Source organism: Epinephelus moara, chromosome 16, assembly GCF_006386435.1.
Source record: "Epinephelus moara isolate mb chromosome 16, YSFRI_EMoa_1.0, whole genome shotgun sequence".
NCBI classification, from domain to species: domain Eukaryota; kingdom Metazoa; phylum Chordata; class Actinopteri; order Perciformes; family Serranidae; genus Epinephelus; species Epinephelus moara.
The window spans coordinates 1,879,289-1,898,493 of NC_065521.1; the positions used below are offsets into that span (position 1 = coordinate 1,879,289).

The 19,205-nt window shown below is 42.5% G+C and overlaps 4 protein-coding genes across 4 annotated transcripts in view; all 4 read left to right on the top strand.

Moving 5' to 3' along the window:
* Positions 1-589, top strand: part of LOC126402957 (uncharacterized) — a 13,572-nt gene extending 12,983 nt beyond the window's left edge. The window contains exon 9 of the mRNA XM_050065330.1: positions 340-589. Coding sequence (XP_049921287.1) covers positions 340-485 — 146 coding nt within the window. The 3' untranslated portion in view covers positions 486-589. The remainder of the gene's footprint in view (positions 1-339) is intronic.
* Positions 590-2,640: 2,051 nt separating this feature from the next.
* On the top strand, positions 2,641-9,589 carry f7l (coagulation factor VII, like). The gene is made up of 8 exons (XM_050065329.1): positions 2,641-2,796; positions 4,681-4,847; positions 5,430-5,454; positions 7,149-7,262; positions 7,337-7,477; positions 7,680-7,774; positions 8,043-8,163; positions 8,825-9,589. The coding sequence occupies exons 1-8, from the start codon at positions 2,709-2,711 to the stop codon at positions 9,370-9,372; spliced, it is 1,299 nt and encodes a 432-aa protein (XP_049921286.1). The 5' UTR covers positions 2,641-2,708; the 3' UTR covers positions 9,373-9,589.
* A 625-nt stretch (positions 9,590-10,214) lies between these two features.
* Positions 10,215-18,284, top strand: f7 (coagulation factor VII). Its single transcript, XM_050065328.1, has 8 exons — positions 10,215-10,373; positions 10,472-10,635; positions 10,770-10,794; positions 12,488-12,601; positions 13,575-13,721; positions 14,773-14,891; positions 15,835-15,955; positions 16,934-18,284. Exons 1-8 carry the CDS (start codon positions 10,313-10,315, stop codon positions 17,551-17,553), a joined length of 1,371 nt encoding a protein of 456 aa, XP_049921285.1. The 5' UTR covers positions 10,215-10,312; the 3' UTR covers positions 17,554-18,284.
* Positions 18,285-18,372: 88 nt separating this feature from the next.
* Positions 18,373-19,205, top strand: part of f7i (coagulation factor VIIi) — an 8,237-nt gene continuing 7,404 nt past the window's right edge. Inside the window, exons 1-2 of the mRNA XM_050065326.1 lie at positions 18,373-18,513; positions 18,674-18,837. Coding sequence (XP_049921283.1) covers positions 18,450-18,513; positions 18,674-18,837 — 228 coding nt within the window. The 5' untranslated portion in view covers positions 18,373-18,449. The remainder of the gene's footprint in view (positions 18,514-18,673; positions 18,838-19,205) is intronic.

The window sequence follows — 19,205 nt, forward strand, 5'->3', positions numbered from 1 at the left end:
TAACTTTAAACACCAACTGTGGAGGTTCGTAAGTTAAACCCCAGCTGAGCTGGAGTCAGATTTAACTTTAAACACCAACTGTGGAGGTTCGTACGTTAAACCCCAGCTGACCTGGAGTCAGATTTAACTTTAAGAAAAGGTCGTGGAGTTTTGTACGCTAAACCCCTGCTGAGCTGGAGTCAGATTTAACTTTAAACACAGAATGTGGAGTTTTCTACGTTAAACCCCTGCTGAGCTGAAGTCAGATTTAACTTTAAACACAGAATGTGGAGTTTTCTACGTTAAACCCCAGCTGAGCAGGAGTCAGATTTTAACTGTTGTATCTGAATGATGTCCCAGGTGAGAACTGTAACCGCGGTGCCGCACTGGGGGCCCTGCTGGGGGCCGGAGGCTCCTACAGTGAAGCCACCATCCCTCAGGAGTGGAAAGACGAGCTGAGAGACGCTCAGGAGTTTATTCCCGACGTCCTGAAGCATCTGCAGTGAGAACAGCACCACCCCCTGAATGAGTGGAGGGGAACTGATTCTGTGTTTACTACACCTTCTATTTTTTATTTATTATTTGGTAATAAAAACCTGTTCCTTCATAACGTCTGTTTGTCGTCTGTTTGGAACTGTTTATGTGGAATATTAAAAACTACTGACATGTAAACTTTAAGTATGGATTGGGGTTACACACACACACAGTACAGTATAAGCTTGGGAGAATAGAAAAGTTTTTTTGAGTTTGGTTTTGAATGTGGACACAGTTGTGATGGACCTCTGGTCATCAGGCAGGTTGTTCCAGAGAACAGGTGATGGAGTACACTGTGGTATTTGTACTTTTACTTCAGTAACATTTTGACTTCAGGACCTGTACTTGTGATGGAGTATTTATACACTGTGGTATTTGTACTTTTACTTCAGTAACAGTTTGACTTCAGGACCTGTACTTGTGATGGAGTATTTATACACTGTGGTATTTGTACTTTAACTTCAGTAACATTTTGACTTCAGGACCTGTACTTGTGATGGAGTATTTATACACTGTGGTATTTGTACTTTAACTGAAGTAAAGGATCTCAGGCAGTACATCGTACATTCTGTGTTTTTACAGTATTTTGTCATCTCAGTGTGTTTTCAGTACAGGGCCACAATAAGAGGTGAGTTTAACCCCAATACCCAGAATACCCCCTGAGGCACCGATCACACAGGAAGTGTTTCAGCAGCTTGAGGTGCCATTTTGTTTATAATGAGAATGAAGCTTTTTGCCAGCTGTTTTTGCGTTGCTACACGCCTCGTGTGTCTGTGCGTTAGGCGCCTTGCGCTCTGAACTCCTCAAGTTGAAAAAACTTGAAATCAGAGCAGAAAAGTGCCCCATGTCATCTCTCCTTTATTCCCCATTGTCCAATGGGATGATTTGAGAGGCGAGCCTTCTGTGGTGGTCATGACAACAAGTTTACAGTTGGTAAACAATGGAGGAGAAACTGGTGGTAGTGGTTGCTGGATACCCAGAGCTATACAGCCCGACGATAGACAGCAGGTTGTCAAACTGCCCCTGAGTCATCCTAAAATATGCCTGTAAACGTCCATCATGGAGAAGCTCCTGAACCAATTGGTGGTACTCCCCATGATCCAGCCTCTTTTTTAGGGTCTCATGTACCCACACAGATCTCTGTTTATACCCTGTATACCTCTACCCAGTATACCCTGTAAACCCTGTATACCTCCACCCTGTATACCCTGTAAACCCTGTATACCCTGTTAACCCTGTAAACCCTGTATACCCTGTATACCTCCACCCTGTATACCCTGTAAACCCTGTATACCCTGTAAACCCTGTATACCCTGTATACTCTGTAAACCCTGTATACCTCCACCCTGTATACCCTGTAAACCCTGTAAACCCTGTATACCCTGTATACTCTGTAAACCCTGTATACCTCCACCCTGTATACCCTGTATACTCTGTAAACCCTGTATACCCTGTATACCCTGTATACTCTGTAAACCCTGTATACCCTGTAAACCCTGTATACTCGGTTAACCCTGTATAGTCTGTAAACCCTGTATACCCTGTATACCCTGTAAACCCTGTATACCCTATATACCCTGTAAACCCCGTATACTCGGTTAACCCTGTATAGTCTGTAAACCCTGTATACCCTGTATACCCTGTAAACCCTGTATACCCTGTATACTCTGTAAACCCTGTATACCCTGTATACCCTGTAAACCCTGTATACCCTGTATACCCTGTAAACCCTGTATACCCTGTATACCCTGTAAACCCTGTATACCCTGTATACCCTGTAAACCCTGTATACCCTGTATACCCTGTATACCCTGTAAACCCTGTATACCCTGTATACCCTGGAAACCCTGTATACCCTGTATACCCTGTAAACCCTGTATACCTTGTATACCCTGTAAACCCTGTATACCCTGTAAACCCCGTATACTCGGTTAACCCTGTATAGTCTGTAAACCCTCCACTACCTGACTGTTTGAATGTATCAGATGTCAAAAACATGAGAAATAACTCAAACATTGTGTTTGTGTCCACATGAAAGTTAGAAGAACACGAGAACACGATTAGAACATGAGAACATGATTAGAATATAGGAACAGTGCTGTGGTCAGTGTGGTCAGTGTGTTGATGTGTGTTCAAACAGAGGTGTGTGTGTGTGTGTGTGTGTTTTTCTGACCTTTGATCAGTTCAGAACAAACATGGCGTCTGTCAGCAGAGAAACGAGGCGACTCTTCTTCCTACGACTCCTCATCGCTTCTATCCCAGCATGCACTGGGCTTCCTGGAGGTCAGTCCTCTCCTTCGTCTTCTTCTTCATCATCTTCATCTTCTTCTTCAGGTTTCATCCATGTAGTAAAATCAGACATACGGTTGTTCTCTCCTCTGAGGGGGTCTCTGATCAGCCAGCCAAACGTTAGCATGCTAGAGTTACGTTAGCATGTTAGCTCTCATAAATTATTATGTATTTTGTGTTTCCTTAAAAAAAAAGGTCATATAAAACATATATTGTCATTGTTTTTGTTTAGTTTAAATGTCCTAGCATTAGCACTATTGTTAGCTCAGCATAAGTAAAGCTGAAACTCACTCCAAACTTCTGAATCGCCGTCTACGTCTCACATTAAGTTAACGTTAAATAATGAGAGAGAGCTTGCAGAAAATAGCTAGTTACCTAGCTACAGCTATTCAACAACAAAAAACTAACGATAATTTTCTCAATTAATCATTTGACTAATTAAATATGAGAAACAATTTTAGATTTAAAACAGTCTAGTGTTGGAAAAACAGTTGAAGAATCGGAGCTCTGTCAGACGAAGCTAACTAGCTACGTAGCTACATCTGTATAAACATCTGAAAAAAAAATAGCAACTCACCAAACCAAAAAACTAATAATGGGCTTTCTCAAAAAAACATTTGGTTGATTAAACTTAAGAAACACTTTTAGATTAGCAGACATTAGCTCACTGCATCTATAAAGATCAGCAACAAAAACATGTAGCAGAAGTAAAAACAGGAACATCACCAGGCATAGCTAGTTTGCAATTGTGAAAAAGTGATTACTTTCACGATAATTCTTTGAATCATTTGATATACAAAATACAGTTGATCTGGTGTTGGAAATACACTCAAATAATTAGAGCTTTGTTACCAGAAGTAAAAATGGGAACATCTTAGCTAGCTATGTACATCTGTGAAAAAAGGTGATTATTTTCTCCATTAATCTGTTAATCATTGGGGTCGAGTAAACTTAAGACACAGCTCTAGATTTAATTCAGTTTAGTGTTGGAAAAACTGTTAATTAATGAGAGCTTTGTTAGCAGAAGTTAGCTAGCTAGTTAGTTAGCTAGCTATTAGCCCTTTTTTAACTTGTTCTGTAAGGTGACCTTGAGTGCCTTTAAATAAAATGTATTATTACTATTATTATTATTATTATTATTGTTATGAAAAGTAGCCACAACAACTAATGATCAAACTTCAGAAACATTTTTAGATTTAAATCAGTCTGGTGTTTGAAGAACTGTTAAATAATCAGAGCTCAATAAATTATTTCATTGATTAAACTTCAGAAACAATTTTAGATTAGCAGATGCTAGCTAAAACGAATGATTTTCTTAATTGTTAATTTGTTCTACAAAATATCAGAAACAGTTGTAGATTAAAATCAGTCTGTTGTTAGCAGAAGCTAATAAACTAGCTACATCTATGAAAAAATGTCAAACAAAATCTAACGATTTTCTCAATCATTTGGTCTACAAAATATCAGAAGTAAAAATGGGAACATTATTAGGCATAGCTAGCCTACTAGCTAACAACATTGGTGAAAACAAAAAACTACCAATGATTTTCTAGATCGATAGTTTGGTTATAAAACATCAGATTCCCCGTCATAACATCCCAGAGGACAAAGTGACATCATCAGAGGTCGCGTGGAACATGAGTTCCCACCTTCAGAACCATCAAATGAAAACGACTCATTGATGATTAAAATAATTCTTACAATAAACTAATCGTAAATAGATCGAGCTGACCTTGATTCAGATGCACAGTCTCTCTGGTGGCCACAACAGGTATCACAACCCACAGATCACATCACGCAGGTCAACGTATGAACTTTCTGAACCATCTGTGAAGCTGAACTTCCTGGTTTCTTCTTCTTCTGTGTTTGTGTATGAAGGAGACGTGTTTATGAGCAGACCTGAGGCCAGCAGCGTCCTGCATCGCACCCGTCGGGCCAACTTCCTGTTTGAGGAACTGAGGACAGGCGACCTGGAACGGGAGTGTCTGGAGGAGAAATGTTCTTACGAGGAGGCGAAGGAGATCTTCGCCATGCCTCAGCAGCTGGTCAGTGGAGACGCCGCCCGCTGCTTCTCACGCTGTCCTCACGCTGTCCTCAAGTTGTCCTCATGTTGTCCTCATGTTGTCTTCAAGGTTGTCCTCACGCTGTCCTCATGTTGTCTTCAAGGTTGGTCCTCATGTTGTCTTCAAGGTTGTCCTCACGCTGTCCTCATGTTGTCTTCAAGGTTGTCCTCACACTGTTTTCACGCTTTTCTCACGTTGTCTTCACGTTGTCCTCATGTTGTCTCTGCTGGTGTCTTTATATTGTCCTCACATTGTTCTCATGTTGTCCTCACGTTCAGTTCAGTTCAATTTTATTTATAAAGCCCAATATCACAAATCCTCACAGGGCTTTACAGCATACGACATCCCTCTGTCCTTAGGACCCTCACAGCTGATCAAGAAAAACTCCTCAAAAAAACCCTTTCACGTTCACGTTGTCCTCACTATGTCCTCACGTTGTCCTCACTATGTCCTCACGTTGTCCTCACTATGTCCTCACGTTGTCCTCATTACGTCCTCACGTTGTCCTCACACAGTCTCTGCTGGTGTTGTCGATGTTAACTTGTGTTCTTGTTCTGTTGTCAGGAGGCGTTCTGGAAGATCTACACAGGTACTGCGCCTCCTATACCTGAAATCAAAGTCATGTGACAGATTAGTGTCGGACTGAAACAAAAACAACATTAAACTACGACCTTAAAGTAACAGTTCACCCGAAAACAACATGAACTTCTAACCTCCTGAGGCCAAATCACCTCTGGTTCTTGAATTGGTTCTGTTCAGGGTTCTTAGGATCTTGGAGCTATCTAGAAAAACAGCCGACACATCCACTAGTTTTGATCAGAACCATTACAATCAAGGACTTGTCATCAACGGAGTGTGTTGCACGAAGCTCAACGGATGTCACGGACATAACGGTTCTGATCCAATCTACTTTTGTTCAAAATGTTCTGAACAGTTCAAACTCAGGTTTAATAACTGGAACACCAACACATGTTGGTGGAGAAGGGGTGCCATTTCTATCGAATGTCGTGTTCACACCAAGCGCGAATAAAATCATTTCTACGAGTGAATTACACGTCAAGTCAATATAGAGAAACGATTTGATGTGAATTCCTGCTAGGCTGCACAATGGACACGATGCGAAAGACTGAAAATATGTCAATTAAGTGGCGTGAATGAAGCATGTAGCACAATTTTATATCATATGCATATTCGCAAGAGTTGAAATATCTGAACTTCAGCGACCAATTCGTGCTGCGATAGCCAATCAGCACTGAGATCCTTCGGGGGCGTGTGATGCTGAGGACGTGGCAGCAGAAGTTCATTTATTGATTCAGCGATTACATGCGTGTATAAAGTGAGTCAATTCAAAATATTCTAGCATTCAAACAATCGCAAGTAATGCATTGTGAATATTCGTGGGGTTTTTGTGTGCAGTAAAGACATTTCTTTGGGAGGGGCTCGGTAATTTCCGTCTTTTCTACTTGTCGTCATCCTAAACAATATCAAATTAAATGTTAATTTCTTTGTGGCTGACGGCGCAGAACTCACCGCAACTTCATGAAACACAAGAAACTGAGCATAAGAAGAAATGCTTTCACTGGTTTAAAATAAATCGTGACTGAAATAAACACGCTAACCACAAATGTCTTTCCGACAGATGCTGAAAACTGCTAACATGATAATATTTAGATGCAAAAATTCGTATCGTGTTTGGTATGAACACAACGTAGCAGTGTTAAGAACAGTGGAGCGCCTGGAAAATAAAGTTGAACTTATCAAAGTGTCAACAAACGATTTTTTGTGTACCATTTTGTTTGTTGTTTCCTTCATGGAAGAATAATCAGGAAATGTTTTGTGTTCAGATTTCCAAACTTTTTAATGCTTCCTCGAAGGTGACAGTCGTGGCCAGAGAGTTTGTGTGTTCTCGTTGTCCGTCCTGTTCGTGAGGTAACTTCCTCAAATTTGGCACAAATGTCCAAAAACGATTAAATTTTGGTAGCCAGAGGTAAAAGGTCACTGTGACTTCACAACATATGTTTTTGGCCTTAACTAAAGAATTCATACGCTGATTATGAACGTCTGACAGGATCAAATATGCACTCCGCTCTCCATCACATCACTCGATAGAAATCTTTCTCTAGTACCACAGAGAGCCTCGGGACATGAGCACTGTGGTCATTTTGTTTTTGGGTGAACTGTTCCTTTAAGGACACATCTAAAAGTCAAGGTTAACCATGACCCAACGTACCATTCATGCTGTTATTGGGTGAACTGTTCCTTTCTGGGACTTCCTGTTTGCAGCACCGGATCACTGCCAGTTGTCTCCCTGTAAAAACGGAGCCACCTGTACTCGCCTCATCGACACCTACGTCTGCAAATGTGCACCTGGTTTCCATGGATACAACTGTGACAAAGGTACACGTTTGTACAAATGTTCGTGACTGTCGTCGAAGGACTCCTGGCGAATAAAGTTTTTCTTCTCTACGCAGCCCGTTCCACCAACCATGGCTGTCGCTACAGAAATGGAGGATGTGAACATTTCTGCAGACAGTTTCCGAATCGTTCTCACGTGTGTTTCTGCGCTCGAGGATATCGTCTGGATCTGGACGCCAGCAGCTGCATGCCTCAAAGTTAGAGCTCGTTAACACTTTAAACGATTGACTAGTTTGACACAGCCACATGTTAGCTAACAGCTACACGTTAGCTAACAGCTACACATTAGCTTACAGCGACATGTTAGCTCCACTCTAAACATACAGGAAACAAGTCTTCTTCAGTAATGTTGTAGTCTGAAACCTACAGTGTAGTCTGTGAATGTTTGTGGTCTCTCAGGTCCAGACGAGGTGGTCTGTGGACGACCTCTGATGTTTTTCACCCCCCGAGTCATTAACGGGAAGACGTGTCCCAAAGGACACTGTCCATGGCAGGTATGTCCTCACATCGTCTCTGGCAGAGTTAATACAGATTTATCAGTCTCTCTGGACAAGTAAACGGTTTAATGTAGGTTTGACATGTCCTCCTAAGAGACAAACGTCAACACACACAGACTGTAAGTTTATTACTCTACGTTATATTCAAGAACTCTGAACTGTGTGACGAAGTGTTTGAGACGTAGTATGAATGTTACTGAAAAACAAAATGGACTCCAGACTAATCTTTGATTACTTTGTTCCTACTCTTACGTTGTCTTTTCAGGCTCTTCTGACTGAACGTAACGTTTTCACATGCGGCGCCATCGTCCTGTCAGATCGATGGGTTTTAACCGCCGCCCACTGCGTTTGGGGAAAAGCTGCCACCGACTTCAACGTCACCGTCGGTAAGGCTGACATACAGCTCCGCCTCTTTTCATCTTTACATTCTCATCAATCAGTTTTAACAACTCTGCTTTCAACTCTTTAAAATCTGTCGTCAAGAGGGTTTGTTTTTTTGTGCAATGATGATTTTTTGTTTTTTGGCTCAATAATTTACGTCTTTTTTACTTGCTGTTTTTGACTTTTTCAAATTAAAGGTTAATTTTGTTTGTTGCTGAGAGCGCAGAACGCACCACAACTCAATGAAACACAAGAAACTAAAAATAAAAAGGAACACGTTCACTCATTTAAAATAAAAAATGTGAAAAAAAGAAACGTGCTCACCACAAATGTTTTTCTAACAGATTCTGAAAACTGCTAACATGATAGTATACAACATTTAAATTACGTATCGTTCACTAACTTTCGAATATGGTTGCAATTTTTTTTTGACCCATAAGTGTCATCGCAATTGTTTATATAATAATTTATTTTGACATGCAGTGATGACATTAGCATTAAATGTGTTGGTCCTGGGTGACATCATGCTAACATGCTAATGATGATAACCACTGTGACATCAAACTAAAGTTCGGTTGTGATTAAGGGAATAAAATCAATAAATGACTCAGTGAGACGTCTCTCTGTTAATAAAGATGAATGAATTAACATTCTGTCTACATGAAGGCGAACACGACCTGAACGAGGAGGAGAAGTCCGAGCAGAAGCGACGTGTGGTCAAAGTGCTGATTCACCAAGGTTACAATAAGTCGAGCTCTGACAGCGACCTGGCCATGTTGAAGCTTCACCGTCCCGTCAAACTGGGACGCTACGTGGTTCCCATCTGCCTCCCTGCCCGCAACAGCACCTTCACCCGAACAATGGCGACCATCCGCCACTCTACCGTGTCCGGCTGGGGCCGCCTGTCACGGTTCGGTCCCGCCGCCGGAGTCCTTCAGCGGCTGGAGCTGCCGAGGGTTCCTCTGCAGGAGTGCCGCCTCCACACCAAGCTCAACATCACCAGGAACATGCTCTGCGCCGGGCTCAAGTCTGGCGGCCAGGATGCCTGTGAAGGCGACAGTGGCGGCCCACTGGTGACGCGCTACAAGAAGACCTGGTTCCTGACAGGCGTTGTGAGCTGGGGGAAGGGCTGCGCCAATGAGAACATGTACGGAGTCTACACCAGAGTCAGCAACTTCTTGGACTGGATCGAAGACATCCTGTCCACCATCTGAGACCAAGTCCAAACCGAGACGGCGGACTCAGAGATCATCGTATAAAGTCATCGTACAAGAACGAACATCAACAAGAGTGTTTTTAATGTGTACAAATAAATTTATATTTTGTCTGCACAGATTCACAGTGAGAGTTACGACAGATTATTTTAATAATGTTGATGCTTCGTTTGTCGCTTTGTTCTTGTAAAACAAATAAAGACAAAGTCAAACTTTACGATAATGTGGTCATGTTTTCATTTGATGGTTACCTAACCTACCTAACCTACGTAACTTCAGTTTCCTAAATCTAACCTACATAACTTTCAGGTTTGGAAAAGAAATGTTAAGTAGGTTCAGTTTAGGAGAGTAACGTAGGTAAGGTTTGGGAACGTGAAGTTGCGTAGGTTTATTTTTAGAAACTAAAGTTACACAGGATAATTTTATGAACGTAAAGTTACATAAATTCAGTTTAGGAATGTAAAGTTATGCAGGATGATTTTTTAAGAACATAGAGTCATGCAGGATAATTTTAGGAATGTAAAGTTATGTAGGATAATTTTTGGAAAGTTAAGTCATGTAGGTGAACTGTAGGAACGTAAAGTTACGTAGTTTAGGTTTGGTGTCAGAAAAACACACTTGGATCAAGAAAGCAGATAAAAAACATTTTTAACGTTAAGGAGAAAAGGTTCTTTGTTTTGTTCCGAAGAGAGTTCTACAGAGAACGTCACACCAGGAACAGTTCTTGGTTTGATTCATTTCAGAGAAACAGATTCACCTTCAGTCAGACGGGTATTTCCACTGGGACCATGTGATCCAGGGTGGAAGGTGGAGGTGGGGACAGATCGGGGGAGGGTCGAGGGTGGATGGGGGAACTCCAGGTCCAAAGTCCGGTCTGACCAGCAGCAGCAGCAGCAGCAGCAGCAGCAGCAGAGCAGTGACTGTCTGCTGAACTCCAACGATGTGGCTAAGAGTCTTCTTCACCTTGGTCTTCATCTTCTCCAGCTGCCAGCCGGCGTCAGGTAAGTACGCAGAGTACTGCAGTACTCCAGTATTTTTACTCTGACTGAAGAGGTGAAGTACTCTGTGCTGACCCAGTCCGTCCTCCTCTGGTTGGTAGTCTTCCTGGATCCACATCGAGCACATGACATCCTGGTCCGGACTCGACGGTACAACTCAGGCTGGCTGGAGGAGCTGCAGATGGGAGACCTGAAGAGGGAGTGTCTGGAGGAGAAGTGCACGTATGAGGAGGCGCGAGAGGTGTTTGAACATACCGAGACCACGGTCAGACTCTGTCACCCCGTCACCCTGTCACCCCGCCACCCTGCGACCATCACCGAATGAATGTGTGATGTCTAATGTCTAATATCTAATGTCTGATGTCTAATGTCTGATGTCTGATGTTTCTGTCTCCTCAGGACGAGTTCTGGAAAACCTACAACCGTAAGAGTCCAATCATTTTATTCTGTATCTGACAGAATGCTGAGCTAACTATTAATGAAAGCTAACTAATTTAATTTTATTTTAATTTAATTTAATTTTATATACTTGAAAAAAATTGAAATTGAATTTCCCCTCAGGGGGATTAATAAAGTATATAAAATTAACGATGGTTCCACTGTTTATATCTGACACAAGTATGATGATCAGACAGAATGCTAAGCTAACAGCTAATCAGGACTAATTAAGGTTCCAGTGTTTATTTCTGACACCAGTATAATGATCGACAGAATGCTAAGCTAACTGCTAACCAGGGCTAACAACGGTTGTAATGTTTATGTCTGAGACCAGTATGATGATCTGACATAATGCTAAGCTAACTGCTAATCAGGGCTAACAATGGTTGTACTGTTTATATCTGAGACCAGTATGATGATCTGACATAATGCTAAGCTAACTGCTGATGAAAGCTAACAATGGTTCCACTGTTTAGATCCAACACAAGTATGATGATCTGACAGAATGCTAAGCTAACTGCTAATCAGGGCTAATGATGGATCCACTGTTTATATCTGTCATCAGAATAATGATCTGACAGAATGCTAAGCTAACTGCTAATCAGGGCTAACAATGGTTCCACTGTTTATATCTGTCATCAGAATAGTGATCTGACAGAATGCTAAGCTAACTGCTAATCAGGGCTAACGATGGTTCCACTGTTTAAATCTGACACAAGTATGATGATAAGACAGAATGCTAAGCTAACTGCTAATCAGGGCTATCAAAGGTTCCACTGTTTATATAAGATGCCAGTATGATGATCTGACATAATGCTAAGCTAACTGCTGATGAAAGCTAACAATGGTTCCACTATTTAGATCCAAGACAAGTATGATGATCTGACAGAATGCTAAGCTAACTGCTAATCAGGGCTAACAGTGGTTCCACTGTTTATATCTGACACCAGTATGATGATCGACATGCTAAGCTAACTGCTAATCACGGCTAACAAAGGGGCTACTATTTATATCTGACACCAGTATGTTGATCTGACATAATGCTAAGCTAACTGCTGATGAAAGCTAACAATGGTTCCACTGTTTAGATCCAACACAAGTATGATGATCTGACATAATGCTAAGCTAACTGCTAATCAGGGCTAACGATGGTTCCACTGTTTATATCTGACACCAGTATGATGATCGACATGCTAAGCTAACTTCTAATCAGGGCTAACGATGCCTCATCAATCATCATGTATGTACAAAATGCTATGAGGCTACTTTACCCGTTCTGAAGACATGATGATGGCCCATTACACGGCCAGCTTCAGGAAGTTCACCAGTATCGTTGGCTTGTTAACAAATGCACGCGCAGAAAGATTTTTGCGACAGTTGTAACAGACAATACTGTTTTTGTCTGTAGGGGGAGCGCGTGAGGTAAAAAGAGCAATCCTACTTTGTGTTGCTTTCAGGGAATTTTCTCAAATTTGACACAAACATCCACTTTCAGTCAAGGATGAACTGACTGGAATCTGATGGTCGTTTGGTGGTCAAAATCAAGGTCACTGTGACCTGGTTCGCCTCATTCTTGTGAATGGGATAGCTCAAAAGGGAGTTTCCTCAAACAAAATGAATTGATTAGATTCTGGTGGTCAAAGGTCAAAGGTCATGGCAATCTTGTGTCTGTCCCTCAGTCCCCGACAGTTGTGAGTCTGACCCCTGTGTGAACGGAGGCAGCTGCTCCACCCAGGGGTCGTCCTACACCTGCTTCTGTCTGCCGCAGTTCAGTGGACTCAACTGTGAGCTTGGTGAGCAACATTCACACGTTCACCCATCACCTGACTGTGATGTCAACATTCACACGTTCACCCATCACCTGACTGTGATGTCAACATTCACACATTCACCCATCACCTGACTGTGATGAAAATATATCACTAATGTATGGTATTATTAGTGCTATTATAGTGTATTAGTATAATTATAGTGTTATTAATATATTATGATATTATGCATATATAATTGGTGTGTGTGTGTGTGTGTGTGTGTGTGTGTGTGTGTGTGTGTACATGTATGTGTATTATTGTTGTTGTTATTGTTGTAAGTGTAGTTATGCTAGGAATGTATGACTGTATGTATTTATGTCTTGGATGTTATCATTTATGTTAAATTTTATGTACTTTATGGACCCCAGGAAGATTAGTGGTCGCCAAGGCGGCAGCTAATGGGGATCCATCCAATAAACAATAAAACCTGACTGTGATGTCAAAATTCACACGTTCATCCATCACATTGACTGTGATGTCAAAATTCACACGTTCATACATCACCTGACCGTGATGTCAAAATTCACATGTTCATCCATCACCTGACTGTGATGTCAAAATTCACATGTTCATCCATCACCTGACTGTGATGTCAAAATGCACACGTTCATCCATCACCTGACTGTGATGTCAACATTCACACGTTCATCGTGATGTCAACATTCACACATTCATCCATCACCTGACTCTAACATCAACATTCACACGTTCATCCATCACCTGACTGTGATGTCAACATTCACACGTTCATCGCGATGTCAAAATTCACACGTTCATCCATCACCTGACTGTGATGTCAACATTCACACGTTCATTGTGATGTCAACATTCACACATTCATCCATCACCTGATTCTAACATCAACATTCACACGTTCATCCACCACCTGACCATAACCGTGTGTGCCAAATTGATTGATTTATTTGTTTGTTTATTTTAAGCGTGTTGTTTTCAGAGTTCACAGTGGTGGCCGACACCTGCCTGCTGGAGAACGGAGGCTGCAGCCATTTCTGTGATGAAGACGAGGGAGGACGAAGACTGAACTGCTCGTGTGCAGAAGGTTACTTCCTGGATGTTGACGGCCAGAGCTGTGTGGCAGACAGTGAGTCAGCTGATTTCACTCAGACTCTGATTAACCCTTTAAACTCATCCTGGACCCATAGTGGTGTTCCTGCTTATTGTGATGTCACTTCCTGGAGTTTCTTCAAACACTTCCTGTCTCTAAAGTCTGTGCGACCTGAGCTCAAAGATGGTGGAAGTCAATGAACCAGAATAACTGATTAAAGTATTGAAATTAAGGCATGTAAAACGTTACCACACGACTATAGACAACAATGAAAAATACTTTACAGAAAAACATTGAGAACAAAACTTTACGGAAAAACTTTTAAATACACACACACACACACACACACACACACACACACACACACAAACACACACACACACGTGTGTGTGTATATATATATATGGAACAACTTTTTAAAAATACTGAAAAAAAAAACTTCATGGAAAAACTTCATCAGATTTCATTAAGTAAAAAGACAAAACATATTAATGCAAAAAAAAAAGATCCAAAAGATTTTTAAATGAAGAAACATAAACAAAATATTTCTGAACACTTTGTAATTTATTTGAACTCTGTTTGTTATTTAGTTTTTTAATATGATCATTTTTATGAGCAGCGTGAAAAGATGTTTTTATTGATTCTTCATTTATTCCTGTGGCAACACTGCATTTTTGCGTGTTTTTGCACCCCACTTAACGTAGCGTGGTGACGTCATTATGATCGTACAACATGATGACGTGGAAAACAGAAGTCTGAGCGTTCTGCTGCAGGAAGAATAAATGTTGAAGCTGTTTCTAGTTTTACAGTCATTTAAACAGGATCATGGAAAAACAAATTCATCTAATAAAACAAAACGTCTGGTCTGATGTCTGTCTATCAGAAAGAGCTGATGGTGAATCCCCCTCTGTGTGTTGAACTGACCTTTAGACTGACCACAGATCTGTTTACTGTCAGTAAACTAAACCGACCTCACACTGACCTCAGCCATCGACTCACTGCGTCCAGAGACACACAATGGACAGATGGACGGACGGATAGCTCATTAGAAAATTAACATTAAAGACATCTCTCTTTGTGGTTTCAGAGACAATAGCGTGCGGCATGGTCCCCGTCCTGGACACAGGAAACAAAGCCGGCCAGCTCGACGCTCGAGCCCGAATCGTTGGAGGGACAGAGTGCCCCAAAGGTGAATGCCCCTGGCAGGTACGCTAACATTAAAGGGACAGTTCACCCGTTTACTGTACAGCCTGTCAGCGCTTCTCAAAGTCAAGGACACTTCTTTGATAGGATGGGTCCTTCCAAACTGAGGTCCTACAGAGACTAGGCAAGACTCCTTCCTAATGTTCAGTGAGCACACACTGGAACAGGCCAGCAAGTGCCCAGGTGTTTGTCACTGAAGAAGCCATGGCTTCAATTCAGGCAAATTATTCACAGAGAATTGTGAGTACTCTGAAGGACAGACTCAGTCCTCTGTAGAATTGGAAGGATCCTTGATGTTGGAACAGTCTTTTGGGGGTTAACCCTCCCCAGAGTCAAGAAAAGATCCTTAAACATCTGAATTTCAAGGAGGCTACGTCATCCAATCCCCTCGAAGGACTGTTCCAATGTCAAAGATCCTACCGAGGACAGAGTCCTTCCTTCAGAGGTTTCCAAGGATGCATGTGTGTATCCTCAGCATGCATAATATACCTACAATTCTTAACACACAATTTGCCTGAATTGAAGGCGGGGCCTCTTCAATGACCTGGGCACTCGCTAGCCTGTTCTAAGGAAGGAGTCTTTCTTTGCCTCTGTAGGACCTGACTTGGAAGGACCTGTCCTACCAAGGAAGGATTCTTCCTCAACTTTGAGAAGCACCTTTTGTGTCTTTATGTTTTCCTCTGGTGGGTTGAGGTGATCATTGGTCATCAGGACGAATCACTGAGGCAAGTTCTGAAACTACATCTCTGGACTTCTGCCTGAACCAGATTCTGATAGAAAGGCCGACATTTCCAAGAGAAATAAGTCAGTTGTTTCTGTTTTAGATGAATTTGACATCAGAGGTTAGAGTGATGGAAACATGACTGGGTTAATAAAGCATGTCTGTATGTTTGGCGGCGCTGTCTTCATGGCTAAAATCTAACACGCGTTGCATGTTGTGTTTCAGGTGCTGCTGGTGTATAAAGGTAAAGGTTTCTGTGGAGGAGTCATCTATCAACCAACATGGATCATCACAGCGTCTCACTGCCTGGAGGACACTGACGCTCAGTTCCTGAAGGTGGCCGCAGGTACCAGCCTATAGAGACAGAGCGCAATGCGTCATAATCTGAAAGCCACGCCCCCAAAGGGCAAACGAGGCCCGCTTTCCCCTCCGCTTCATCGCTCATTTGCTGTCATTCTGCCTCCGCAGCCGCGCCTTCAAGTCTCCATTACTGAATTGCTAGCTAGCTAAAATTATTAGCTATAGCTAGCTAATAATTAGCTAATAATAAGATGGCAAAGGATTATGTTAGCACGCAGTGCCTACCAGAGAGGTAACGGTATATTGATAAGCTTAATGTTGCCGGTCTACCTCAGTGTCCCTTCTCCTTACCTTGCTCTTCTTGGAAAAAAACATGATGTGGAGATTGTTTTTTCGGAAGATGAACATTTGGGCATGCTCAGCTGTCAGCCTGCTCCTGCTACCGGCACACGTTGTTGTTTTGAGATATGTCTCTACATGCTGGTAGATTGATACAAGGGCTAGGGCGGACCGCTGGAATGGACTGCTTGAATCGCGGAGCGCTGGGCACAATTATAACAGAAATTGCATTCATACTGTCAATGCTTAAGCTTACATAAATGCAGTTAACTGTTACCCTAACAAATACATTTGGAGGGTTTGACAAAGCGTTTGCTGCTCACATAGGCATACCGAGTGTCAGGATCCCACAATTTCTTCCCTGTTGAAGTCTCACGTTTTATTGCCTGTATCCACTTTAGTCTTCTACAAGGTTCTGTTTTTCTGCTCGGCAGCTGATAAAAGCTAAGCTCTGGGTTTTTATTGGCTATGCAGCCCACCACACAGCAACTTTTCGGCATTTGGACTTAGGGAAAACTCAACAGGCTGGAAACGCAGGTGGAAAGTGTGAGGGGAAAGCAGGCCTCGTTTCCCCAAAGGGGATGGCTTTCAGATTATGACACGTTGCGCTCTGTCTCTATAGTGGTTAGACACTCCTCCTGTCTTTTAAAAAGTCATCTGACTCAACTTCCTGTTTGTCCGGCAGGGGAGCACAACACAGAGGTGAATGAAGGCACGGAGCAGCACCTCCAGGTTGCTGAGATCATCATGCATGAGAACTATGTCAAGAGGACCGCAGACAACGACATCGCCCTCCTCCGCCTGGCGTCACCCATCGTCTACACGACATATGCCGTCCCGGCCTGCCTGCCAACACGCCCGCTGGCTGAGCGTGAACTCTGGGCCATCAGCACACACACAGTGAGCGGCTGGGGAAGGCGGGGTGAGAACGGGCCCACCTCGCACATCCTGCGGCGGCTCCAGGTCCCACGGATCCGGACGCAGCAGTGCTTGGAGGAGAGTGGCGTGGTGCTTACCGAGAATATGTTCTGTGCCGGATACATTGAGGGCCGGGAGGACTCATGTAAAGGCGACAGCGGCGGCCCCCTGGTGACGAAGTACAAGAAGACGGCGTTCCTGCTAGGGATTGTCAGCTGGGGGAAGGGCTGCGCCCGACCGGGCAACTACGGCATCTACACCCGGGTGTCCAACTACCTGGAATGGATCCACAACCAAACAGCAATGCCGCCACACCTGCCGACTCATGTGCCACTGCACCTGCCGGCGAACGCCACCGAGGCTTTGATACACAACCTGACGACCTGAGATTCATTCTGTGGTTTTAATACGCAGATCTTTTACTATAGTAAAAATACTTCATAGTACAAATACTCTATTACAATTCTGAAGATAATAATCTGAAATAAAAGTACAACTACCACACCGTACAAATACTCTGCTACTGCAGTAAAAGTTTTTATAATATAAATAATATTGTTGATTATATTTTGTATCAATGATCTAAATCTGTAAAATAAACGTGTTGCAGTAAAAAAGGATACAATAGCTGTAAATACTAGAGTATAAGTAACATGAAACCTGTACTCATGTACAGTACTCGAGTAAATGTAGTTGATAAGTATTGATCATTTATATTTTAATACCTGTGCATATCTGTGGATCAGTGACGGAGTATCAGCCTGTAAATGTAGAACTACGGTGGCCCCAGTGTTGATCCCTGTGGGACGCCATGAGGAAACTGTGACATCATGCACATCTTTACTCTGAATGTGACACTGTGGCTGCTGTGAGGCGTTCAGTGACCTTCATCTGAGCGTCTTACAGTTACTGTGATTGTCTCCTAACATGAGCGTAATGGAACAATTTATTGACGTCATGTTCAGGTGTTTTCTCACATCAAACTCTCCAAACTATTGTTGAAATTACATTTTAATTATATGACGACATTACAAACGTTGTTTTCAGACCCTGAAATGTAAAACCTGTCCTGATTCTGTTTGATGACAATAAACTGAACGTTTATGTGTTTGAAATTATGTTTCTGGTCAGTGGTGATGCGTTCACTGACCTGGGTAAAGGTCAGTAGTGGAGATGTGTTTACTGACCTGGTGGTTGAAGGGTGGGAGGCCTGGTGGGTGTGGCCTAACTCAGTTTAAAGCAGTGTTAGTGTTAGTTGAGTGGAGTCAGTGTGAAGTGGTGACATGTTGCTGAGGAGCGTCTGGATTCTGCTGCCAGGCTTCACTGCTGCTGCTGCTGCTGCTGCAGGTCAGTTCACATCCAACACTGCGTCAGCTCCACCTTCTTCTTCTGTGGTAACAAAGAGACGTCCCCACAGTGTCTCAGGACAGGACAGATAAACATTGAGTCAGACCTTTAAACCTTCTGTTGAAGATAAATGATATCATTTGATGGTTTGTGTTGACAGTGTTTGTCCAGAAGCACGAGGCGAATGGTGTGCTGCAGAGATGGCGGCGAGCCAACAGTGGCTTCCTGGAGGAGCTGAAACAAGGAAACCTGGAGAGGGAATGTATCGAGGAGATATGTGACTATGAGGAGGCGCGAGAAGTTTTCGAAGATGACACCCGGACGGTCAGCCAGTCGCCATCTCAGTTACCGAAATTTAAATAGTATTAAAGACGAAATGTGAATTTTTTAAAAACATCTTTAAAATTCAGATTTACAGATGCCTTTGTGTCGTCTCACCGCTAATTATCCTAATTTTATTTTACTACTACATTTAAAACAGTTTTAAGTCACTTCTATTTATTGTTAGTCCTTATAAAGTAGACTAGATTCATGAAGTGGTTCCCTAAAATTGCAAAGTTGTTTTATAAGGATAGCTCATAGCTGTTGTTGGTAAAGTTGTTCCCTGCCGTGGTCCTGCCAGATGCCTCCTGCTGCTGCTGCCGTCATTAGTCATTAGTCATACTTCTACTGTTATTATACACATATGACTA